The sequence below is a fragment of the Pollicipes pollicipes genome, unplaced genomic scaffold (assembly GCF_011947565.3).
Source record: "Pollicipes pollicipes isolate AB1234 unplaced genomic scaffold, Ppol_2.1 Scaffold_7261;HRSCAF=8764_pilon_pilon_pilon, whole genome shotgun sequence".
In the NCBI taxonomy this organism is placed as follows: Eukaryota; Metazoa; Arthropoda; class Thecostraca; order Pollicipedomorpha; family Pollicipedidae; genus Pollicipes; species Pollicipes pollicipes.
Window position 1 is genome coordinate 61887959 of NW_023597054.1, and position 25431 is coordinate 61913389.

General features: G+C 52.1%; 3 protein-coding genes across 9 annotated transcripts; 1 reads left to right on the forward strand and 2 right to left on the reverse strand.

Moving 5' to 3' along the window:
* Positions 1–2003: 2003 nt before the first annotated feature.
* Positions 2004–3901, reverse strand: LOC119112355 (lysyl oxidase homolog 3B). Its single transcript, XM_037236511.1, has one exon. The coding sequence runs from the start codon at positions 3811–3813 to the stop codon at positions 2032–2034; it is 1782 nt and encodes a 593-aa protein (XP_037092406.1). The 5' UTR covers positions 3814–3901; the 3' UTR covers positions 2004–2031.
* A 2227-nt stretch (positions 3902–6128) lies between these two features.
* On the reverse strand, positions 6129–18171 carry LOC119112314 (phosducin-like protein). 6 transcript variants are annotated; one of them, XM_037236432.1, is made up of 9 exons: positions 17918–17998; positions 15059–15160; positions 13272–13461; positions 11738–11856; positions 11293–11430; positions 9692–9797; positions 9086–9199; positions 7877–8001; positions 6129–7233 (listed from the first exon to the last, which is right to left on the reverse strand). In XM_037236432.1, exons 2-9 carry the CDS (start codon positions 15112–15114, stop codon positions 7155–7157), a joined length of 927 nt encoding a protein of 308 aa, XP_037092327.1. In that variant the 5' UTR covers positions 15115–15160; positions 17918–17998; the 3' UTR covers positions 6129–7154. The 6 variants fall into 6 exon arrangements, with proteins under 6 accessions (XP_037092327.1, XP_037092331.1, XP_037092329.1 ...); XM_037236436.1 differs by having other exon boundaries at positions 15044–15160; XM_037236434.1 differs by lacking the exons at positions 15059–15160; positions 17918–17998 and adding an exon at positions 18069–18171.
* Positions 18172–18360: 189 nt separating this feature from the next.
* Positions 18361–21763, forward strand: RpL32 (Ribosomal protein L32). 2 transcript variants are annotated; one of them, XM_037236728.1, is made up of 4 exons: positions 18361–18433; positions 18648–18744; positions 21045–21197; positions 21550–21763. In XM_037236728.1, the coding sequence occupies exons 2-4, from the start codon at positions 18652–18654 to the stop codon at positions 21706–21708; spliced, it is 405 nt and encodes a 134-aa protein (XP_037092623.1). In that variant the 5' UTR covers positions 18361–18433; positions 18648–18651; the 3' UTR covers positions 21709–21763. The 2 variants fall into 2 exon arrangements, with proteins under 2 accessions (XP_037092623.1, XP_037092624.1); XM_037236729.1 differs by having other exon boundaries at positions 18418–18479.
* The last annotated feature ends 3668 nt before the right edge of the window (positions 21764–25431 follow it).

A 25431-nucleotide genomic window follows, 5' to 3' on the forward strand; every position in this document is an offset into this window, starting at 1 on the left:
TCCATAGAAGGCCCGTCGGCCGCAGCGAGGATGGCGCGCTCGGCAAACGGCGCGATGGTGGCAATGGCTACGCTCATAGTCACGCTCGCCACGAGGGCGTTGCTGATGAGATCGTAACGGCGTGTGGCGCTGGGAGTACGGCACGGCTGCTGATGTGTCAGTGGTGGTTTGGGAGTCAGCGAAGTGCGCACCGCACATTGCTGGCTTTAACACGCGTCCGAGTGACCAGTTGAATACCAAACGCCCGGGTGCAGTCAATTTGACCCCTAAGGTCTCAAAAACTAAGCAAGCTGGGAAAAAGCACAGGATGAATTAGTCTGTATGTGAATTCACTTACGTCAAAATTTGAGATTTCAAGTCTTTGCCATCGGGTCAAAAAGGTCAAACAAGGTAAAACTTAAGATTGGTGTGCAAAGTGCTCTCAGACATCCTGCCGCAGTCGCCTTTGACCTACATCCTTGTTGTAAGGAAGAGGTCATTGTTGGTCATTTTAGGTCAATGGCCTTTTGAGCTTATAAGTTTATGGTGACCAAAATCCTACGAGATTGTTCCCAAGTTTGCATTTGAATAAGCGTCAAGGATTGCGCTAGGCGGTATGTTCCGAAAAACAGCGTGTTGACCAGGGTTATTTTAAGTCAGTGGCCTACTCCTACCTTGAAGAGTCCATGGACGATGTATGCTGTGGTCCCCGCCATTCATAAATTTAACATGGGCATTAGAAGGTTCTCCTCACATCTAACTTTAGAATGAAAGCAGGTTGATTTTGGCTCGATTTGACTTTCATGCCTCGCTCAAGGCCAATACGATTTGCCGTAATCCTAAGTTATATTATTGCATTGCCTAGGATATGTAACCTATCTCAGAGATTGTGGTTTCACCTAGTGCTCCGTTGTCGCATCAGATTGAACGATTCCTTGAAATTGCCTTCGCTGACAGCCACTGCCTGACTTTGATCTGCAGTAGATTAGCGACCTCACATGGTGAATCTAATTTTAGATGTCAAAAAGAGCCGCTTCTCAATCCCTACAACTATGTAAAGTTTGGTGCGGCTAAACCACACCTTTCGGGCATTACTCTGGAACAACTTTCAGCGGGTCAAACTGACTTCCACCCGAACGCGTGTTAAGAGGGTTGGGTTTGACCGCATTGAGTATGCCGTTGCACATGTTTTGTTACATTGTGTATATGAACTTCCGTGCTTTGTGCTATGTACTCATGACTTTACTGCTCGCTGATCATGGTTACAAGGAAGGAGAATAAAATATGACGAAGCGATGCACGTCTTCATCACCAATCACAGCCCGGCAAGGAATACTTCTCACGGACTGGGTTAAGAGATAGAGTTTATTGTTTCCGAGAGAGCGCAAAATGGCTACGCGATCGATGTTCCCTCATCACCAAATATCATCATCAGCGGCGGATCTGCTGAGATCGGAGAAACCACGGTCACCACCACTCCAGGCCTGCTTCGTTGTTTATTGAGACATCGGATCTAAACGGCATTGAAAGAACATCCATGCAAAATAGTGGGTTCACCGAAAATAGGGATGAAGTCACTTTTCACTTATGTGCAAAAGATCACCATTTCCTACCGTTAACCACAATCTTATGGCAGACGAATACCTATCGGCAAACTCCTCGTAGCTGTCAAGCTACCGGCACAAGAGCAACAGTGTCCAGGTCACATCGGGATAAACGCTTTGCCAGTTCTACTCGGCTGGGGGGCTACTCGGTCCAGCAGTCTCTCAAAACGAAACGCCCTCCGTACAGAAATCCCATAGGGATGAGAGACGGCCGCTCACTCGCGCGCTTCCCGACATCCACCGCGTGCGAGGCCAGCACGCTACACCTCCTCCTCGCACGTCAACGCACTGCAGCCCTCCACCGTCCGCTCTGCCACCTGGTGTCGCAGACCAGAACGACGACGATGGCGCGCAGGGAGCGTCGGCCGAGACCCGCCGGCGCCGGCAGCGGGCGGAGCGAGTCCTGCGCTGTGAGCTCCTACTGCGGCGCAGCGCCGTGCCGCCGCGGTCAGGGCCGGCCCAGGTGACAGTTGTTGACGGTGCCGGCCGTGGCCGCGTAGTGGAAGTCGCACGTGACGGCGTTGTTCTCCCAGGTCTGCTCGCCCACCTTGTACTCGCCGTTGATGACGACGCGCAGCTGGTAGTGACCCGGGTCGATGTCGGTCACGTCCAGCCACTGGCAGTCGATGTTGTGCGCGTAGCTGTCGGCGCAGCCCACGCTGATGCCCTGGTCCCCGAAGTTGGCGCAGCTGAAGCCGGGCTCGACGCCCTGCGAGCAGAGCGAGTCCTCCAAGCAGAAGGAGGCCTTGTGGCCCTCGGCCACGCGCCGGCCGGCGCTGTCCGTCACCTCGTACGTCGAGAATACCTCCATGCTGTGGTAGTGCATGTGGCAGGCGTGCCACTCCCAGGCGTGCTTGGGCAGGAACGGCCGGAAGGGGGCCGTGCCGATGTTCATCACCTTGGTGGTGAAGCGGAGCAGACGGCGCGGCATCACGTGCCAGTCAGCGTTTTCCTTCCGGATACGGTAGGCGGACGGCGCCAGGCAGTTCTCCTCCATGGCGCACTGCAGGTAGAACAGCTGGCGGTCCTCCAGGTAGGCGGACTGCATCATGGCCTCGTGGTCGGGCAGCAGGTCGGCCATCTCCTCCTCGCACACGACGCTGGCGATGTTGGTGGCCTGGTCGCCCGGGCAGAACATCACCTCGTCGTGGCGACAGTCCATCAGCGAGTCCTCGTTGCCCACGCACTCGAGCCCCGACATCACCTTGGCCGTGCCGTTACCGCCGAAGAAGCCGGTCTGTAGCGACGCCGCCGCGAAGCCGAAGCCGAGCGTGCGGCAGACGATGTTGGCCGGCAGCAGGCTCCAGCCGTCGCCGCAGACGACGCCCCAGTCGGCGGCGCCCACCTTCAGCTCCAGGCGGCCCTCGGTCGGCAAGCGGCCGCCGCGCAGCCTCGCCTTCAGCTTTCCGCGCGTCGACAGCCACAGACTCGTCTTGGGCACCTCGGGCGGCGGCGGCGCCTCGGTGGGCTTCTCCGTCGCCTTGGCGTCCTCGAGGCGACGGCCGCGACAGCTGATGCCGGCCAGCTCGCTCGGCATGCAGTCGTGCTGCGCCCAGCCGTCGAACCGACACTCCGACAGGCTGCGCTCGTTGCCCAGGCAGTACATGTTGTCCATCCAGAAGGTAACGTCGCCGGCCGGGCGGCCGAAGAAGCCGTCGTGCGTCGGCTTCTGCGCCGACTGGAAGCCCAGCTGGCGACATGCAATCTCGGCCTCCGGCATGTCCCACTCGTCGTCGCAGATGTGGCCCCAACTGCCCGCGTGGAAGATCTCGATATTGCCCTCGTACGAGCCGCGGCCGCCGCTCAGCCGCAGCTCGCCCTCGAGCGGTGGCGGCGTGGCCGCCGTCGGCGCCGCCGTCGTCGTCGTCGTCGCCTCTGGGTCCACCCACTGCCGCACCAAGTACGTCACGTTTCCGGCCGTGGCCAGACGAGTACGCTGCCGTGCAGAACTCGCGGCCACCTCCGCGCTTAGCCGCCGCTCCACTGCCGGAGGCGGCGACGGCGGCGGCAGCGGCGACGACGACGCGGGCAGCGCAGTGGTGCTCTCACCTGAACCATCAAACGGCGCCACTGTCGACGGCTCCAGCGACGGCTCCACTGTCGGCTCCAGCGACGGCTCCACCGTCGGCTCGGGCGTCGGCTCCGTCTCCGTCATCGGCTCCGACGCCTGCTCCAGCCGCCGCTGGAGCATCCTCTGGCGCATCCGGCGCAGCATCATCAGGCGGCGCATGCGGTGTGAGGCGCCGTCGCTTTGCCGCACGACGGCGGCCGCGTCGGCCAGCGCCGCCACCGCCAGCCACACCAGCGTCCAGCGCACCACCTGCATGCCGTCGGCCCCGAGGCGCGGCGCTCACTGGCCGCCGCCGCCGACGGACGCCGCCGCCGCCGCCGCCGCCGCCGCCACCGCCGCCGCCGTCGCCGACGCCCGGGTAGCCTAGTTGGCAGGCCCGCCGAGATGACGGCCACTGAGTCAACATCGACTGTTTTGCCGGCGTTTATTTGGCGATGACGCTAATTGACGGCGCCGGCGCCGTGGCGGAGCCCGGTTATTCGCAGCAGGTGAACGGACCGCCGCACCCGGGGAACCGCGTGACGTCACCGATCAGCTGAGCGATGGACGTTGGGTGGGGTCAGGAGGAGCGGGCGGCTCACGCGGACCGAGCGGGTGTGTACACGGCTTTCACGGGGCTGGCTGATGGCTGGCTGATTTTCACCGAGCTGGCTGATGCATGAGCTAGCAGAGATTGGGAGTCGTGGTCCCGAACCTTGCACGCGTCGTAGCAAACGCTCGGCAAGGGATGCCTGCGACGTCAGCTTGTTGACACTGTTGACGAAATTGTTGACAGAGATTTAACGAGCCTAGCATAAGGCATGACAAACGACCAGTCGACTCCGAGAGCTTTCGGCCAGAAGCGCTTGCTGACTGGGCGAACGCCAGCGCTCCCGGGCAATCCATGATGGAACCGATCAGTTATTTGCATCTCCCGTCCTGCAGTCAGTTCTGGTCGTCGCCCTCCGCGTTTGACCTTCACGCAAATCAATGGCGCGATCGGCGGGATCGGCCAGCCGGGTCGATCTTCTCCGCGTCGTGTCAAGACGGCCGGCAGCCCGCCCGCGACGCCGGACGGGACGTCGTTGGACGGTTTTTGTGCTCCGTCTGCGCCCTTGACCGAGACGCTGGTGTCTGTTGTTGCCAAAAAAGCCGTGGCGTCGATCGTTCTGTACCGACGGCAAGACGGTCGGCAAGAAACGGGGCATCCCCGTCCAGAACGGGCGAGAAGAAACGGGGCATCCCCGTCCGGAATGAGACGATACGCGGATTATTCGGATAGGATCGCAGGCGCCCCTCACATCACAGACGTCTGACTCACTGAATCCCAGACTGGTTCGAGGAACGTGGGTCGCTTGAACTTGGCGGCCACAATTCGGTCGATGGAATGCAAAAGTTTTCCGCAATAAATTTGCCTGATGAACAATCAACATGGTACCGAGCAACTACCGACGCAAACACGCGTGTCTGAGATCAGGCACGATGATGCTGTACAAAAATAACGTGTCTTATCAGAGTTGCGAGTGGAATGCCCGTATTGGGGATGGCATCAGTGTAATATCAGCACCTGCTCTTAGCGTTCATTAATGCATGTTACTGCCATGCGATTTCTCTCTGCCATTAACTCAAAAGTAATTCCACTGCAATTGTCAACGCTGGAAGCAATCTGAAGCTAAGCTGGGCATTCCACAGCAGAGCGAGTACGCAGGGCGTGGGTTACGCCCCCAAAAGTGGTCGAGTGATATTCTCGCTCCAAGTTTCCATGCATCGTCGTCGGTTTTACTATTAATAAACTTCCACCGAAATGGGTGAGCCATATCCTATTAGGCCGCTTCTACGCCTGTCCGGGAAAGAGCGCGATCCCACGCTCCGACGCTTGAACGCCTGCATCCATTCAGCGGCCTGCAGCCATACTACGACGCCACCGGCCTCCAAACCCGGCCTAAGGTCGTCCGATTCCCCGGGGAGACAGAGCGGCACAAAAGCGATCGGCTTTAAAGTTTCCCCGGGCCATCCGGCCGCTCGCTCGACCCGATCTCGATAGGGCAGCGGCCGGTGCGGCGCCCACGCCGCCTGCTGAACGGCGCGCCCGCACGACCGGGCAGCACTCAGAGCTGCCGGAACGAGCGGCGGCGGCGCGCGCGCACGGGCCGCCGCCGTCTGACGCAATCGGCGGCGACGCGTCGGCGGCGACGGCTGTGATTCACGAGCGGAGGGGCGGCCCGGTGAGATCACCGCCAGGCGGCGGCCGCGGGGGAGAGGGGCGCGGGAGACCCGGGAGACGCGGAGGGGAGATTACAGGCCGCCATCGCGAGCGGACATTAGAACGTTGCTGCTTGTGAAAGATCCCGTGGGAGGGCCGCGATCGGAGTTGCCAGTTGAGGAGGGCACCTTCGTGATATCAAACTTGCACATCCGTGCCAACAGAGACTTGCGCGGTCTTTATGAGCTCAGAGCCCTTTTCTGAAAAAATCGCAATTATAAAAGTCGACAGCTGAAGTCATTGCCACGCCGTGTATTTTCTAGTATTTGCGGGTGTGGCCAGGGCGAAGCAAAATACGTCAATCAACCACTTAAATCCACTTGTACGCCCCAACACTATTTGACGGATCAGTCCAACGAAGTATTGTATTAAGTCATCAAAAAAATTCACGAAATCCGACAGACAGCACAATTCTTCAAATATGGGAGAAGCACAACACCTACCTCACAAACACATCACGTCATATGCAGACTAGATAACGTAAAGTACGAGGATTCTTACGGTCTTCAAGATCGTAAACAATAGTGTACCAAGATTGTTCTACACCTGTTCCAACCAGGCTTGCCTGAGCTGATGAAAAACGTCACTGTCTACATCAAGCGAAGCTCAAGCCTTTCAGCACTGCGCAGCGCAGAATGCGTCAAAACCATCCATAATGAGAGATCCGGGGAACAGGCCACAACCTCCTGCCTTCCAAAGAAACTGGCCGCACTTATCGGCGCCTGCCGTTCTCAGTGCCGGCCGCCCGTCTGTTCCTCTCACTACGGGTTACAAATAGCTTCCCTATCGCGGCTCATTCAGCGCGGGTCGACACCTGAATGATACACGACCTCGCGGCGGCGGAGCTGTCGGCACGTAGGCGTCACCACCTCAGCCCGCTCCGGGAATGGGCGTGGCGTGCTTCCGGGAGACGGACACATTGAGATCACCGCGGAGGCCGTGACCTCCTGCCGCGTCGCGCTGCGTCGTCGCGCGACGAGGGCATTAATGCACTCTCGCGTCGGAGCACGGAGAGTTCGCACCGCTCACACCACAAGGACAGGCCAAGTGTCCATGTGCCTCTGGCGTAAAGCCACGTGAGAGCTACGCGGTGGGTAAGCGACAGTTCCCTCGACCGGCCCGCCGCGGCTTCAGTCTTGTGGCCACCTCCACCCGGCCCGGCCACGTGACCGCACTCCCTGGCGTTAGGACGCGTCACGTGACCCGGGGTCGGCCGCAGTGCGTCCCCCCTGTCCGGCCCTGGGGCGTGGACCGGCCGCTAGTCGCTGTCGTCGCTATCGGTCGCCTTACTCCGGATACAGGCTGGCGCGCAGGAGCGGTCCTGCAGCAGCCCGTGCCTGGAAGGAGGCACGGGCACGGGCACGGTCACGGTCAAGGTCACGGTCACGATCACGATCACGATCACGATCACGATCACGATCACGATCACGATCACGGTCACGGTGAAGATCAAGACATTGGTCACGCACGGTTACGGTCACGGTCACGGTCAAGGTTACCATTACAGTCACCGGTCAGCGAGACCAGAGCCAGTCACCTTCGTACACACTCCCATGCCCGTGGCCATAGACAAAGTTACTCCCGTGTCCTGGGCCGTGATCAAGCATCTTCCTGGCTAAATGTTAAACATTCCAGATTCAGAACGATCGGTAAATCGAGCCGCCTGCTCGAGGTTGCATAAGATTCAAGTTGCTTTCAAAGATAGCTAACGTTTGGCAACCTTGGACCATCAATAACACAGTTGTGGTTCGGAATCCCTGGCCGCCGTTCTTAACACTCATCATGTGTGACCGGAATGTGTCATATTCGATGCACATCAAAACACTTCGGGGAATATCATTCACCACGACCCCCATTGAATTGGCTCCTTCCAGCCAAATTCCACGGAGTCCATTCCTGGGCGGCGTTCAAGGCTCACGCGGCGCCTGGGCGCCCTCGCACCACCTTCCCTCTCCTAGAGGCAGCAACGAAGCCACTCACTCGATGAGGAAGTTCTCCACGTCGCCGGCGCAAAAGTCGTCACCCAGCTCGTCCTCCATGCGGACGAAGTTGCCGATCACGGCTCCGGCCTTGTAGGCGATCAGTGCTGGCACGCCCGAGTCACTCTGGGGGACGGGCGACGGCCGAGTGAGCGGTTGGAAGGCGGTGTCGTCAGAGTCCGGCGCTGACACGGCAGGGGTGGCGGGACGAGGGCGGTGTCGTCAGGGTCCGGCGCTGACACGGCAGGAGTGGCGGGATGAGGGCGGTGTCGTCAGGGTCCGGCGCTGACACGGCAGGGGTGGCGGGATGACGACGGTATCGTCAGAGTCCGGCGCTGACACGGCAGGGGTGGCGGGATGAGGACGGTGTCGTCAGAGTCCGGCGCTGACATGGCGGGGGTGGCGGGCCAACTATGGTGCTCTTAATGGGCGCCGAGCGACCTGGACAGTCCAAGAAGCGACCACAACAAACTTCGGCTTCAAAGTTTCCCTACCCCCTCCCACCTCCCAATTAACGTCAAACGTGTCTTCCTTGAGAAAATGGAGGAAACATGTCGCAAATGCGTCGCATGCTGAGGGACGAAATGCGGATAGAAAAAGACACTGAGGAGGGGATAGGAGTGCCTCGAGGACTCACGATCCACCGTCAGTCCTACCGGTGGAAGGCAGGCACAACGGAGAGCGTTCCAGCGGCTAACGGCAGTCATGACTACGCTTTTACAGGCCCGGGAGTTCCGTGCCGTGACGGTCCGTTCTATGGCTTCCGCACGGCACTCCACGCTCGGCAGATGTCCAGTCTTTTACCACGAACGAGCGAGGCAGCGCGCAGCTGTATCCGCGTTCGACGAACACAGCCGCGACCGCCGACAATCACCTGGCCATTGTAGTCGCCCGCGCCCCACCACGTGCAGAGCAGCCGCGCGCACCGCATTAACTCGAGCAAAATTAAAGCCCATACTCGGAGAGACGCGGCCGACACGAACACCCGGAACGCGATCTGTGAGCGCTCCAGCCAGACTCCGCCGGTGACGGCAGCGTCTGGCTGGAACGTCGAGCGCTGGCGCCAGTGACGGCGGCGTCTGGCTGGAGCGTCGAGCGCTGGCGCCGGTGACGGCAGCGTCTGGCTGGAGCGTCGAGCGCTGGCGCCGGTGACGGTGGCCGCGTCCGACCCCGACTGATCGGCCGCGGCACCCGCCGCCAGCTGACTCACGAAGCGTCTGCTGACGCCGGCCGTGCTGGCACGCAGCTTGCAGAACTTGTAGCCCGGGTACTGCTGGCTGACGGTGGCCAGGCAGGCGTTCATCGTGCAGCAGCTGGGCGTGCGCTGCCGACGACGGGGAGACGGCGTCAGGGGTGGCACGCGACGCGGCGCTCCACGTCACATGGGCGCGACAGTGGCTTTACACAGGCACAGCGTGCTGCGGTCCACGGTTACGGTGCGCCCTGGGTTAAGCGAAAATGTGTTTGATGTCGTCCCTTGGGACCTCACGACGTGCTGTCGACTTGAATGGTGCGTTGCAGGGCTTTCTTTGGAGTGTTGTCATAAGATGTATATGATACTGATGGTTGGATATTGCTATTCCGAAAACCCCGACTCGACACGGGGCTGACGTCAGCATGCAATCAGTAATCAAGAAAAATCGTTAGCACAAAGTGTGTGCCCTGGAGCCTCAAATCAAAATCCTCCAGTAGAGTTCCGCGATTCGTGTGCGTGCGTGCGTGCGTGCGTGCGTGCGTGCGTGCGTGCGTGCGTGCGTGCGTGCGTGCGTGCGTGCGTGCATGCGTCCGTGCGTGTGTGTGTCAGACTGCTGCGAACCTCGTCATAGACGTGGACGATCACGATCACGTCCTTCTCCTCCTGGTCGACGGCGTCAAGGAAGTGTTCCGCGGAGTCCAGCGCGATCAGGTGCCCGAACTTGGGGCTGTGGGCACGGGCACAAAGCTCTAAAACCCGTCCTACAGGTCCCTCGGGCCTCCCTTCAATGAGTGGCAGATCTCGGAGATTTGACCATCACCACGTAAGCTCGTACGCCCCCAGCCGACATTTGAACCACGTTAAAGCCGCGGTTTAAGATTCCACCAAAATACCCTGCTCAGTGGCCGTACCAAATTAAGACGACGCTTGGCAAAGACACCTGGGCGGTGGGGCAACCTGAAAGCAAGGCGCCAAGCAGTGTGCACACTACACTCCGATACCGAACATGTCAACTTAAAAAACTGTCAAAATCCCCAAAATACTAGTACGTAACTATATCAAAGCGAGTGTTCCACCTTCGGGGCATATTTGAAAAACATACGCTAATGAAACTTCAGGACTAGTTACGTCTAGTAATAGCAATGTGCAGAGCCGCTACAGAACCATCAAGACATAGTAAGGATATAAATTCCAACTATGTTCTAGCTAACTTGCGCTGTTCACGCCTTGTGACAGCACTAGCGAGGGCTACTACGCTCCATCTCTGCAGCCGTGACCACCGTCGCCACGACAATAACCGTGCGCACCTCTACTGGTGCGAACAAAGGAGGTGTGTAATTGGCCCAGCGGGCACGGGCCTGTTACCGAGGAGCATACTGGTTGAAGCTTAAGCCAGTGTGCCACATGGGTCATATGATACTCCTTTTTCCAAAACCCAAGTGCGCCTCGAAAAGAGCCACTGTGGTACGCGTAGGGGAAAAATCAAAGTCACAGTATCAAGTTTCCTTGAATTCGCAGGATACTAGCTGCATGTTCGCATATATTTTCTCTCAACAGAGTGTTGCAAGTTTTTGTAGCACTTATTACATGAACATTTTAACACATCAGTTTTCCAAACATTACAGAACACACAGATTGGAAAAAGCAAGGCGAATAAAATGCATCACTTTCATAGTGGTAAGCAAGGAGTCAAATGAGATTTCTGCCGCAGGGTCGGCTACTTTAAATCGCAATTCTGAGCTATTCAAGAGAATTTTGAGAAAACTGGTATTACTGATCAAATCATGCACGTTTGATGTCACATTAGTGAAAAGTACAACATAGATGGGATATTCCCTTAAAAAGTGAAAAGCTGACAGAAACGGGCACGAGACAATATCAAAGGCAAGTTGGTGAGTTGTAGCCTAGCTCCGGCGGATGCGGCAGGTGATTTCCGTCCAATCTCTGGTACCAATCAGTGAGCCTTTCGTGCGAAAGTTTCCCCAACACAATGCCCACAATATACCCCAGCTCTTTATGCAAAGCCTCCATCATTCTCATATGAGGCATGCAAGTTCGTTCCCTTCGCCCGGTTCCCACATGTTCATGCGCTCGCCCGTCCATGCGTCCGTCTTACCGCGGAGCTATGCGTGCCCCACATGCGTGCCCCTTTGGCCTCCCCTCCCCACCACTGGCCAGAGGGTGGAGAGACCCCGGACCGGGCGGCCCGGCTCGCGCCTCACCCGTGCTGCCGGACCGCGGCCATCTCCTGCATGCGGCGCTGGATGAACTCGCGCAGCACCTCGTCGTCCTCCAGCATGCCGAGCTCCTCCTCCAGCTGCTGCTGCTCCCGCTTCTCCCGGTCATCCTCCAAGTGTGACCTGCGGTGGTGGACAGCGGTCAAGCTAGCGGCGGACGGCGGTCAGGTCAGCGGCGGACGGTCGTCAGCCCAGCGGCGGACGGCCGTCAGCCCAGCGCCGGATGGTGGCCAGGCCAGCGGCGGTCAGGCCGGCGGCGGACGGCGGCCCGCCGCGGTTCCGGCAGCTGCGGTAAGCGGATGGCGTGCGCCGAGTGCAAGCGTGATAGTGGATCGTGATCACTAGATAAATTTGCGCCACTGGAACGAAAAGAAGCTGCGTTTCATTCGCCGCAGCTGTGGAGTGCTACACACCAACGGAAAGTACGCACCGGCACGTCATGGTCAACTTTTTGGCCAGCTGCATCTTCTCCAGCGACTGTGCTGCCCTCTTCTCGGCCTCCAACTGCTTAAAGCGTTGCCAGTCCTTAATCACACCCTTCGGCCCCGTCTGTAATGCAAACAAAACGCCCACACACGCATCAGTAATGGGCTTACAAACCGAGACACTACCGAGATCATAAGAGCATATGTCGGCTTGTCGGCCAGCTGTTAGCAGTAAAACTGCGGCCTTTCAAGAACTTTGGAAATGAGGCGTGCTCAAGTGCGGTACTTCAGTCCCACTTAAGGTCCGCATAATCACAGTCAATCGATCTCATCCGCCAATGTATCGTGCCCCACGACATGCACACCGTAGCGACCACGCAATCTACAAACCGTTATCATCCGCAGACCGGATCCCCGGGAACACCGCTTTTGCTGCACACGACTGAACTTCTCGGACACGAGTGAGTCATGTGACCCAGGCACCGCTTCAGCTCGGGGTCCACCCACTCTTGCTGCATGCCATTAACCGCCACAGACCCGAGCGCGCCCTTTGACCTCTGCACCACTCCAGTTTTAAAGGATGTGTTTCACGTTTGAAGACATTGAAGCAAGCACCAGATATGATGAAACAAGCTCACTTATACCTTCTGGTATGCTTTTTAAGTGGGAACGGCAGTTCCACTCCTCCTCACAATCTCAGCGCTACTCCAGTTTTAAACGACATGTTTCACGTTAGAAGCTAATGAAACAAGCATCAGATATGATGAAACAAGCTCACTTATAACTTTTGGCATACTTTTTAAGTGGAAAATACAGTTCTAGACAACACAAGTATCTGCTCAGTAAAAATGCTTCTCAACGCGTCATGGTTCCGCGATGTCATCGTACCTTGAACAGTATTGATTGAGAGTCAATTGGCGGCCGTTATATCTGGAAATCGCGCTCACGAACGCCTGATATGAACGCCTCGGACATCATGTTTATTTTTGCCTTGATCACCGCATGGCTCATGAAATGACAGGACTTTAATGACGCTATTATAACATCGTGAATGCCAAGGTGACTTTGAAACACTCTCTCCGATTTACCTTCCCCATTTTCGCAGGCGTCTAGCTCAGAAAATAGGGGGACTTGGGTCTTAAGGAGGACAGGATTGTGAAGAACACCGCAAAGTCCTCAAGATGGCTATTTCAGTTCACAACCCCACATACATGTGTAACACTCACTCAAGCTTCACGCCTCCTGCACACGACCAAACTGTAGATGCTAGGGCAAGCCTCGTGACCACCTCTGTCTGACGCGTGTGGCAGAGGACCATTCAATGAGTTGAGGGAAGCTATTTTCATCTGTTCCTTTCCAAATGATGTCACACATCAGTGCAAACTTCTGGGGATGGGGTGGCTGCCTCCCTCCGACCCCGTCACCTTTCCTGCTGCTATTCCCTGTCATCCCTATCTGACCCTGCCTTTGACCATGCCTATGTCCCTGCCCCTGCCCCCCCCCCCCCCCCCCCCCCACCTCCGCCCGCTGCCGACTCACGTTGGTGGAGGAGCCGGCCCAGGCGTCACCCGGCGGGGGTGGGGCGGCGGGCTCGGCCGCGGCCGGCGCGCCCTCGTCCCCACTGCCGGCGCCCTCGTCCGCGCTGTCGGCGCCCTCGTCCTCGCTGGAGCTGCAGTAGTACTGCAGCTTCTCACCCAGCAGCTTGTCATCCAGAGTTGCCATGGCTAGCCTGAAAGGCCACAGTGAGACAATCACTCATGGCAGTGTCCTCCTGGCAGGTGCGAGTTAGGTTCCATCTAAATCGTGGATTCTTGCTAATCCGGTGGTAATGGGCGCTGTCAAAGCCAGGAGTGGAAACGTCATGTTGACGACACCATGGCGACACCATGGTGAAAGACCCAACATTGTGCAATGCGTGACCACGCGCTCTGGAAGCGAATAAAAGCAGGGAATATCGCACAGGCCCCCTAGTGTCCTTGACATGAGTCTTGTCAGTCTTGGAAATAGCAATCCCCAGACGCCTCTCGCGAATACTTTCAATGTCTCAGTAGGAAGCTCCACACACAGCAAATACCAGAGCGCACGTCGCCACTTCGGTTGTTCAAAGCCGTCCCCATACTTCTCGCCATGCTTGTTCCGCTGGGGTGGAGCTTCGCATCTATCTGCGGGGGGGGGGGGGCCATGACCCACAAAATGTCGAACTAGGCCCCCAATACAAGCATAAAAACGAACTAACAAGTTTGTGTTTGTGAGGGTCTCTGAATATCAAACTAGAGTTGCATTTTGTGAAAGGAGCCACAAACACCGCATCAATATCGATGAAGCGCGTCTTCGTCACCAGCTTGCCTTTAACACGCCTGCACAGATTGGGTGAGCCCATCGCTATCCATATGGAATGGGTTAACAGCTGGGTACAGGTTCAATTTACAGGTTCAATCAGGTTCAATTTATTTTCGAAAATTCGCAACATCTCAATAGGAAGCATGAGCACATGCATGGGTAGGATGCTAAGGTGATGTCAGGTGGACTGCCAAAAAATCATGATATTACTGCTTGTGGTTCTTTTGATAAAAATTGGCTACAGTAACAAAACACTTGCAATAATGAAAACAAAAGTACAAGTCTCGGTATCAGATTCAATATTTTTCCTAAAGAACACAAGTGCTAGCAAAATGCACATAGGTGGGTAAAAGATAGGTACAACTGATAAGGAATGATGAGCAGTGGGTAAGGGCATGGCCCTAAGGGCATGGCCCTAACGGCAGCGGACGGCCAAAGGAAATCCCACACATGAAGGTTTCTAGTGCCTGTGCATTGTCAGTACCCTCATACAGATATGGCCTTGTTGTTAACATGGACAAGTGTCACCTTATGGTGGGCATGTTACTGGTCAGGACTCCGCAGAGGCACAGCCAGTCTTGTGATCAAGTGTCACCTTATGGTGCACAGGTTACTGGTCAGAACTCTGCACAGGCACAGCCAGTCTTGGTAAGGAGAGGGCTGAATGGGCACAAAGCTTCATGCACAGCCATTGGTGAACACACTCCTTCAGTCACTCCACAAAAACACAACAGCACTGAATCTGGCACACTTTATCTTGAGTTGTCAATGTTTGCTTGTTTTCTTTCCATTCATGCCTGCCAGCATGTTCATTGAGGAGCCCAGTGGAATGGACATTGAGATGATCCCTTTTCTAACAGAGGCCCTGTAAAGGTGTATGATAACCATTGTTATATACACTTTTGCAGATACACTAAGATGTGTACCTTTACAGGTATCATTGCCAGTTCTCACTACAACTGCTTGCACACCTTCAAAAAGCAAACCTGCTCATAAGCACTTCTTCCTGGGTGTGAAGCTCAGCCCCAGTTAAATCTGACATCTGGCTGAGGAGCCACAGATCTATCTCTGGCAGGGGGCACCTTTTCCTGTAGTGGTGGAACAGGATTGTCACAGCCACAGTTTGCTGTAAGTGGTAGACAAATTAATTTGCCAGAAGCTTTCACACATTGGAGTGGGAACATTTTTATTAGTAAAATGATAAGAAAATTACTGAATTAGGTACACATCATCAGCTCATCACCACAAACTTTGTGCTTTTAATATTTAACACACTGTCTTAAAAGTTAAGCTTTCATCCTTATATTCATTGTGAGAATTACGCTACCATGGGTCTCAAACAAACTAAAAAGATGTGACATGATGTGGCCTTAAGGGTTCCCAATCTTCAAAAATGTGATGGAATGGTCAAGTAGGGCCCTTTATGTAACAACAGACACACACAGTATACAGAAACATGCACTGACAGAAACACATATATACATACACAAACAAAAACACAATTAAATTCTGTCCTGGAACCCCTCTAACAGCACTGTCAGTTGCAATCAAATAATGATGTTAGCTATGAACTAGACCTAGAAACTAGTTAGCTAGAAACTATGATCAATACATATTGTCAAAATAATAAAACAGGGTAATTCTTTGATAGGTAAATGGCAATTCCCTTCAGTGAGACTCCTTTGAGCAAATCAACAGCTCAAGACATTTTTAAAACTATTTGAGACAAAGTTGAGGGAGCACCCAGACAGTATGTCAGGTTGAGAAGATGCATTTGTATCAGAGCTATAAAAATTGCTTAGGTAAATTTTCCAAAGAAAAGAAAAAACACTATTGCAAGCCATATTTGAAAAGCACACCAAATCACTGTGTGCCATATTTCCACACATGCCCTCATATCAGGAAGACTGGGGCATGCAGTTATCTCCTTTTATCAGGATTATATTGCCTGGCTTAAACAGCTATTTCAATTCTCTACCACAGGTGAATCATGATTGCTCCTTTTATCTATGTAGCAACAGATGAAATCAAGCTGGCATGCAAAGTAAGACAGGTTATGATGAGATTCTATTACTTTGACTATACTGCAAATCCTAAATGTGCAAAAAGCTGTGGGGTCTGCCAGTGAGTGGCAGATCTCAAATGTGAAGTGTTAGTGGTGGCACATGCATATACAGCATCACAGGCAATTTCAAGATTAATTAATGAGGGGGCACTTCACAATAATTTGCAATGAAATCTGAGTTCAGTATGCCACAGCTGCCCCCAGTTTCTAGTTGGCAGTGAAATGAAATAGCATGCCCTTAATGTACATGTTATGGAATATGATGCCCGCAGGAGTTTTGTACTGTCAATATTAAACATATGCAGGTCAGGGTGTACCTTCCTACCTGACGTTAGACAAAATCATTGTACACCATTTGTCGTGTTTAAGGCAGGACATATCGTAAATGATCGCAAACCAGGTAGATTCATGCTCTTACCTTCAAATTCTTTATAATTACGATGGCGAGCTCCCGAGCGCCGCACACACACGGCAGCCGCGACACCATTACCGCGCGTGGTCACAACATTACCGCGCATCAAGCAGCATCAAGAACCATAAAAATGTATGGGGCCAGGGTAACAAGAATCCATGAAATTTGATCCTTGACGCCAACAGGACGACGGGCTGCAGGGGGATTGGGTGGGGAATGTAAAGCAAGATGAGAACATGGCAGCTAAATAAAAGCTCACTACATGGTACCTATATATGGCATGGAACATGGACACCAATGGCATGCTGGGTTGAAGGGGATATAGGGTGGGGAGGTTAGGTTAGGTTAGGTTAGGTTAGAGGTTAGGTTAGGTTAGGTTAGGTTAGTAGGTTAGTAGGTTAGGTTAGGTTAGTTTAGCTTAGGTTCTGGTCTATTCTCAGTTAGGTTAGGTTAGGTTAGGTTAGGTTAGGTTAGGTTGGGTTTGGTTACGGTTAGGTTAGAATAGGTTAGGTTAGGTTAGCTTAGCTTAGGTTCTGGTCTATTCTCAGTTAGGTTAGGTTAGGTTAGGTTAGGTTAGGTTAGGTTAGGTTAGGTAAGGTTAGGTTAGGTTAGGTTACGTTACGTTAGGTTAGGTTAGGTTAGGTTAGGTTAGGTTAGGTTAGGTTAGGTTAGGTTAGGTTAGGTTAGGTTAGGTTAGGCTAGGCTAGTTTAGGCTATGTTCTGGACTATTCTGGCCTGTGCATCTCACAAACATACCTAAACACGATAAGAAGCAATTTTCATTGCATTATTATTGTTACATTTGTCCCATACATTTTTATAGTTCTTGGTAAGCAGAAATATTGTAATTACATAACAGCAATGCAGAAACGGTGCTAGGGATTCCGGGCCATGTCGTGCATGCGGTGCTCGGGAGCTCGCCATCAAAGTTACCAAAATTTGAAGGTAGGAGCATGATTCTACCTGTTTTAAGATTATTTATGATATGCCCCAGCCTTAAACACAACAAATGGTGTATAAAAGCCTGCCAAGAACTTGGAAAGGAGGAGCACAAGCCCCAAGGGCCACTTTGTATTTGTGCTCTGCACAACATGCCACATGGTGTGTTCACATCACATAGCCAGGTGATAGTTTCAAAAACATAACACAGACCCACACAACCCAAAACACATAACACACCATCATCTGACACCTTCACCCTCACTCTGGGACTCTGATATGCTGAAAAGGCTGAGGCTCCCTTATGACAAAACAAAAATATACTTTTCATACGATAATCGGACGCGCCGTGAATAGTATGTTTTGAGGCACCATGAGGCATAAACAAAGACATCAATTTCCATGGCACACACAGTCGGACATGCTTACGTAGATCTACACAAGATAGACCCTGTGCCATTCTGTCACACACACACACACACACACACACACACACACACACACACACACACACACACACACACACACACACACACACACACACACACACACACACACACACACACACACACACACACACCTTTTATGTGAGTCGTTATGGTGGTTATATTTATCTAGAACGCGACATTCGCCCGGAAGAACGCCGCTCCCTGCAAAACGGAGTAAGCCATCACGTACAATTCGCTCTTTCCACCAGTTTTGACTTGACTGCGTCAGTTTCGTAAATAAAAACATTAAGAGTTTTGACTACTTCACACGTTTTAAATGTGAGGCTATGACAAAACCACCATGACACATTAATTTTTTTAAAAATTCAATCCTTTTAAGATTGTTTTCTGGTGCAAATATCAATAGACAATATCAAAAGAATATTAGAATTGTTAGTTACAACAGGACACACCCAGATTGTTTGGCGCCACCCTTTTCCGGTGTACAACCAAACGGGTAGGTGTCCGTGGGCGCGTGTGCGAAGTTTGTTTCGTGCACGTCGGTAAGGCATTGGAAATTGCATCCTGTTATGTCAATTGTGTAATATTATTTGTGGTAAGTCGCTCTTAGTTGTGTTGGAACAGGTTTGAGTGGTCAGTCAGGGCTAGTTGTTGGATTCTGTGCGCCGGTCTCGTCTCATCCGCAGTCTGAGACGTTGTACCGTTCTCAGAGCCATGGCACCTAAGCCGATCTCCAGACCGAAGATTGTCAAGAAGAAGACCAACAAGTTCAAGCGATTCCACAGCGATCGTTATGACCGTGTTAAGGTAACAGTGATGCATGATGATGAGCGTGTCTGGACTAAAAATGCATGTGATGTAGTAATAGCCACATCGCACGAAAAGCTCCAGGCTATATATGCTCTTAGTTATTTTGAGCAGCTAAATGTAAATGCTGCATTTATGTCAAAATGCATGTGTTTGCATGGCAATTGAAAGTGCTGTGAATTGTAGTTAATTGCATGATTGCCTATTTCAGCACCTAAGCTGAACTGAACAAGGGAGCAAATCTTTCAGGGAATTATAATGTTCCAAAAGTTATTTCAGGCAATCTTGCTCTGTACTGTGCTAAATCTGGCCTGGCCTGAGTTAGGGGTGTGTGCAATAGGCTCGGTACACTGATATGACATGAGGGTTGCCGATAGTGTAGAGGTTAAAGCGTCTGTGTTAATGACTGCTCATCGAGGTGATCAGAGGTACATGGTTTTGTTCCCCACTGTGCGTGCCCTTCGTGCCAGGGTGAGAGGCAGGTGATGCCTTGTAATCTCAGCAACTGTGTGTGTCCCAATGACATGATTTGATGTAGGTTACTTAATAAACCTACCAAAATAACCCAAGTGTGACTTGTTCCCAACATGCTTGGCATAGATAAGGTTAACAGAATATACCTAAATTGGTCTGCTTTTTGTCTCAAGTGCTGTTTCATCTAGGGCAGGAACCAGACTGTCTTGTTGACGTGTTGATATTAAATTAGGCAGTCTTTTTACAAGCATGCCAAATTAATCAAGAATGGGTGGTTAGGTATGTCACTCTCTATCCAAGTGGCATCACAAATCATATATTAGGATCAGAAAAGATAGGATTAAGCTGTGGTTCTCCCAACTATGAAGCAGAAGCATAATACAAGGTGTTGCTGACTCAGCAGGATCAGTGTTATACATTAGGTATGGGTATGTGCTGTGACCACAAACTGTGGCTTGGAGGTTAGTCAAGTGGTTTTCTGGTCTACATTTCTTAAACTTGATGACATTCTGCTACTGTGACTTGTGAGGTGGTTCTGCATCCCAGGCAAATGGCAGATATCAGACATTATGGCCTCTGTGCCAGGTGTTCTGTCCATGTCATTGACTAAATTACAGTACCTAAGTAGGTGTTCTAGTGATAGCCTCATCTTAGGTCAGTGTAAGACCAAAATCTCATAGTTATTATTGCATATTGGCAGAAAAGTCTTAAAAATAAAGCCATTAAGTTGATTCTGAGAAGGTCCACATGGAGAAATAATGCTAATGGTTTCCTTTTTTGGAAAAATATGGGATAATCTGGCAGATCATCTGCATGAAACCTGCATTACATGACCAAGGCATTTTAACTTATCCACATGTGTGTAGTGTGTGGATATTGTATTTAATGTTTTGCAAAAAGAATGACTGCAAAAAGAGCTAGTGGTGGATAATTGGTATTGGTGCTGCCAGGCAGTGATGTGCCTCAGATAGGGAGGGCAAGTGAATGGGAGTGAAACCACCCATCCCCCTACCCCACCCCACCCCTTTACTCAGAGGACTTCTCAGGGCTGAGTGTTAGGCTCCCAACACTGTGTGGTGGCTCAGACCTGGCCTGAAGTGGGAGGGATGAGTGGAAGGAGAAGGTTGCTGGGAAAAGCTAGGTGTTTGGTGTATCTACACTATGTGTGGAGAGGTCATATTATGGCACATTTGTTGCGCAGGGGAAAAAAGCCTGAGAGCCACCAACTAGTGTAGCACTTGGCTTTTTGCCTTTGGACAGCAGATATTTTACCTGTGTCAAATGAGGGTTTGTCACCTGCTGCCAGCTGAAATGTCTTGTATTCATGGGCAGGCTGTGCTGTAGCATGCCATTCCTGGGTACATGTGCTCTCCCCCCCCCCCCCCCCTGACATCCCCCAACCCCACTGAGAATGTTTTGTATGATTTGGCTGCTCATCTTTACACACTGCATTGCCTTTTTGGGGAGGATGTGATGGCTACAACCAGGGCATCATTTTATCAGCATTGTCTAGTGCATTTGAATGCTGTGTAATGCAGTGTTGAAATATCAGCTATTTTTACATGTTTTGTTTTTGAAGTATGCTATATTCATGTCTGGCATGACCAAGCATACAGGTGGCACTCATTAAACTCTCAAGGGTAGTGGCTATGAAGGAATGGAGTGTTTTGACCACTACCTTGTCTACTACCACCACCACATAATGCCACCATTCATAGTTGATAGGAAGAAAATGGTTCCAAACTCAAGTGCATGCTGCCTTATTTGTATGTAACTCACAACAGTTCACAACCTTATGGCTAATCTCTGATTTTTACCTTTTGCAGCCTAGCTGGAGGAAGCCTAGGGGTATTGACAACCCTGCTAGGCGTCGCTTCAAGGGCCAGATCCCCATGCCCAGCATCGGTTATGGCACAAAATACACTCACAGACACATCCTACCCAATGGTTTCAGGAAGGTTGTTGTCCACAATGTGAAAGTGAGTTTTTATTCTGGCTCTGCATACTTTTTGTTGGTGATAATATCATGTAGCCTTCCACTATGTAATTGGTTATGGGTACATGCACTATGAATGTTTGGCAGCTGTTTGGCAGAATGACAGCCTGTCATAGATGAAATTAACATTTAAAGAACTTCTGGTAATAGAATTGGTTGGCTGTGGTCACAAAACTATGTTGTATCAGTGCACCCAACTTCACTTCTTGACTGATCTCTAAATTTGGAAGTCATGTCTTGTTATTATGTCAGAATTGTCAGTGTCTGAAATCCAAGCCATGTGCATGCAGAATCACAGTTATTTTTATTATTATATTAACTTGCATCACTCTTAGGAGCTGGAGGTGCTGCTGATGCAGAACCAGCGATACTGCGCCGAGGTGGCGCACGCCGTGTCCGCCAAGAAGCGCAAGCTGATCCTGGAGCGTGCCCAGCAGCTCAACATTTTGGTGACGAACGGCCACGCGCGCCTCAGGAGCGAGGAGAACGAGTGATCCCGCCCTGTCAGTTGCACCGTTCAATCGTCAATACATGCCTACCGCGAGCTGGTCCCGTGTGTGAAGCATTCCGTCGTCGGCGCTGGTGTCGACCTGACTGGCTGCAGGACATGGTGCAGGAGGGAGAAGGCCAGGAAGCTGACAGATGGAGGCGGCCGCCGGCTTGTGGGCGTGGTAAGGAGACAGGAGATGGTTGTGCGTTGTGTGACATAGGGGGATCGTTAGGCGTGCTCGTGCGACCCAGTTGGGATGCCCTGCGAGCTATGGGACGCGACACGTTATGCAGGTAAAGCCTCCCTTGACCCTTCAGTGGAACGCACCGCCCGAAATTTGCTCATTGGCATGGCTTTTGTGCCTGTGATTTCAGGATTCAATAGCAAAGTCCACCTTGTAAAGTTGCGGACAATATGGGAGGTGCACGTGGCGGGTGGTCTCACTACGGATACTGCAACGCTGTGCCGTAGCGAAATTCGTCAGTCTGGTGCGTGGACGGTCAATACGAACCAGTGTTGGGAGACGTCTGCCTCCGCCTCCGCCATGGTTCCATGGCTATTCTTGCGCTGTCAGTTGACCCCGAAGCCAGACATCCTAACCTGCCCGTCTGATACGTCCTGCCTGAGGCGCATAGGTGCTAGGTTGACGGCTACCCAGCTCTACGCCGAGCGAGGATAAGAGCAAGGAGAGGACACTTAAGCACGGGTACGATGTTTTTATACATTCGGCCTCATTGGCATTCAGCGTCCGAAGTCTGCTACGCTGCCACTCCGTGCGGCTGTGTTTTTGCAAATTATAGTTGTAAACGCGATTGTCAGTGGCAAACGTACGGGGCAGCCTTCGAAAGCATGTGCCTCTCCCCCTGCGAAGGTTATGAATATGTGCCTGACGAAATGTTCTCAATTTCAAGCGCAAGAAAAGGCGTCAAAATAAACGATCGAGAACTAAACTAAGAGATAACCTAAGTTAACTATTCGGTTGTTTTATTCTGCCCTCCCCCCCCCCATCCCGCATTGACAAATTCCTACGCTCCCGATCACGCGGAAACAATGTGTGTTTGGGAGTCCTTCCCATTCCTGTTTCCCGGGAGATCAGCCACTCCATTCTCAAATGAAAGAAAAAAGGTTACTTCATTTATTGAGATATGTACGGTCGACGTTAACATGTGGTTTGATGTGATGTCGGATATGAGGGGAAGCACCACTAGGCCTATTTAACGTTATTCGGTTCATTCTCACATGAACTGTTTGATATTTTTCGTAATATCTCGATTACATTTCGCCATTCAATTGCAACGGCGAAGGAAATTTTACGTTCGCGACATACGGCAAACCTATTTCCCACATCTGTGTCATTCTCTCCGATCATGATGCTTAGCAAAGAACATAATGATGCCAGAAATTTTTCGAGACCTTAAGTGTTTGCAGTTCATCTATATTGGAGTTGATCCGTCTTCTCGACGGAAGGGAAGCTATCTGGTCCTCGTGACCTCACGCTCCGAACGACTCATGGCAGCGCGCTGGCCTTGTCACATTCTGCGTCTGCATCACTAAGCCCAGCTTGCCCCACTGCTGCGGACTGAGGGGTCGCACTGGCGCAGATCTCTGGTGGTGTAGCCCGTGACTGGCGACGGTCCTGCCATCTACGCTGAGGAGGCCGCCCGGGGTGGGAAAAAGGTTGCGGCGCCGCCGCTGCACGCGGAACGCCACTAGCGACTCGTCGCAGGTGGCGCTACTGCTGCTTTCCACATGCGCTGCCACCGTAGGTACGGGCGCCTCTGCCGATACAGCACCATCACATATCTTTTGACGGGTTTGCTCCCTAACATGGTACTGTTTGATGTAGTTTTATTACGTCACCTTGTATCGTAGTATGTTTAGTAGTACGTATAGTACGTCACCCGGTATCTTGTCCTTCCGTCTTTTTTTCGGGGTGCATTCCTGAAATGCTTCATAGCGGCCCGTTGATCCCATTTAGTAGTACCCGGTCGCACCGTGCGTGGCTTCGTCACCCATCTCTGATTGCTATCGTCTTTACTAGATGGCGTATGCGCGTGAGTTATCCCTAATGGAATTGTTCTCGGAGGTATGGCGCTTAAGTGGAACGCGGAGCACAACTCGCATGCAACGCTACAACACCATGCGAAAATATCTAACAAACTTTGACATAGCAAATAAAACATGGAGTATAATGCGAACAATCGCTTGTTCCAGCTCATAAAAGGTTTGGTTTGACAGCTGCCTTTGGTCATTTTTGTTTGTATTTTGCGCCGAAATACATCAGTGGCACGGATAATATATTTTTAAGCGCTTATTAGCGTGATAATGATGACTTAACTGTTGCTGAGCCGAGTACGTGTCATGTCTTTTTATCCAGACGGCCTTGGTATGCCGCCGAATGCAGCTTCTTGTTGCCAAAACAGAGCCTCTAAACGTGCACTTTAATCAAAACAAGATGAAATGCATTAATTGTATGCAGGAAAAATGATTTCGTCGATCTGAGTTCTTGAAGCCTGTTAAAACCCACTTGACCTGTTACTTTACCGGCAATATCTGATGATAGTCATACGCAACATTTGCCCGTATTTTTGTGTACCCCGTTTTCGAAAGTGGCAACTCCGGTCGACAAGTGGTGTTTCCGGGATACTGCACGTGCATGGAGATGGGGACCCTGCTGGGCACGCAGATGGCATTGTGGCCGACAGTGGCTACCACTTGGATGAAAACTTTCAAATGAATTTGCACAGCGGAGCTTACTTTATCATTCCAGGCGTGTGGATGGTGATGGAAGGATTGCTAAGCATTTAAGTATGAGATATAACTATCCCCCCCCCCCTCCCCCCCCACCCCACCCAATAGAACTGCGAAAGATAGAGTCCGAATGAATTTGATCAAGATGACACTTATTCGGGTTGATAAGAAGCATGCACGATCAAGCGAGCGATTGAGCGTGGTGATGCAGTTGACGAACATGTGGCCCGTCTCGATAGTTCAGTTGGTTAGATTACATGCCTCCCGATCCATCCATCCGTAGTGGGGCGGGTTCGAGTCGCTCTAGACGCTTGCTGTAAGGCCTTGACAGGCGTGTCCTGCGGCCGGTAGCAGCAGCCGCGTTAAAAGCCAGGTAACGTCATAGAGTAGGACGGACTGTGCCGAGCTTTGCGGCTCGGTAGACTCCCGCCATTTATTCTACTGTTGATCTGGAAAGGCACGATCGGATGGTAGGAATCAGGGCTCACACAACGAGGACTGCTTAGCAAGAACTCTGATAACAAAAATCCACCCATTCAAAAAGCTTGGATAAAGCCTTTTTGACGGTGGATGCTGACACGCAGAAGGCATGTGGGGTGATTGTGGAATATGAGAGATAATAACTCATATATCTGGAAAGTGCATTGAGGCAAATATGACAACTAAATGGCAGTGATCCACGTTTTTTTACGGATTTGAACTGAAAAGGCCATCTTAAAGATTATTCGGTGTCCGTTCACAGTCATGCCCTTCTTAAAATCTAAGTCATTCTAGTTTCTGGCCAACATACACGCAAAGATGTCTAGACTAATTCGGTGAGACCATTTCTTCTTCACTCAGGCATCCATGACTCCATAACACTATTCAGATCCTGCCATTATTTTGGTCATGCGGCGATCAAGTTCACGACAATTATAACCTTCAAATAGTGCATATCTGGCGCATGTGAGCACGATTTCCAGATATATCGCCTGTC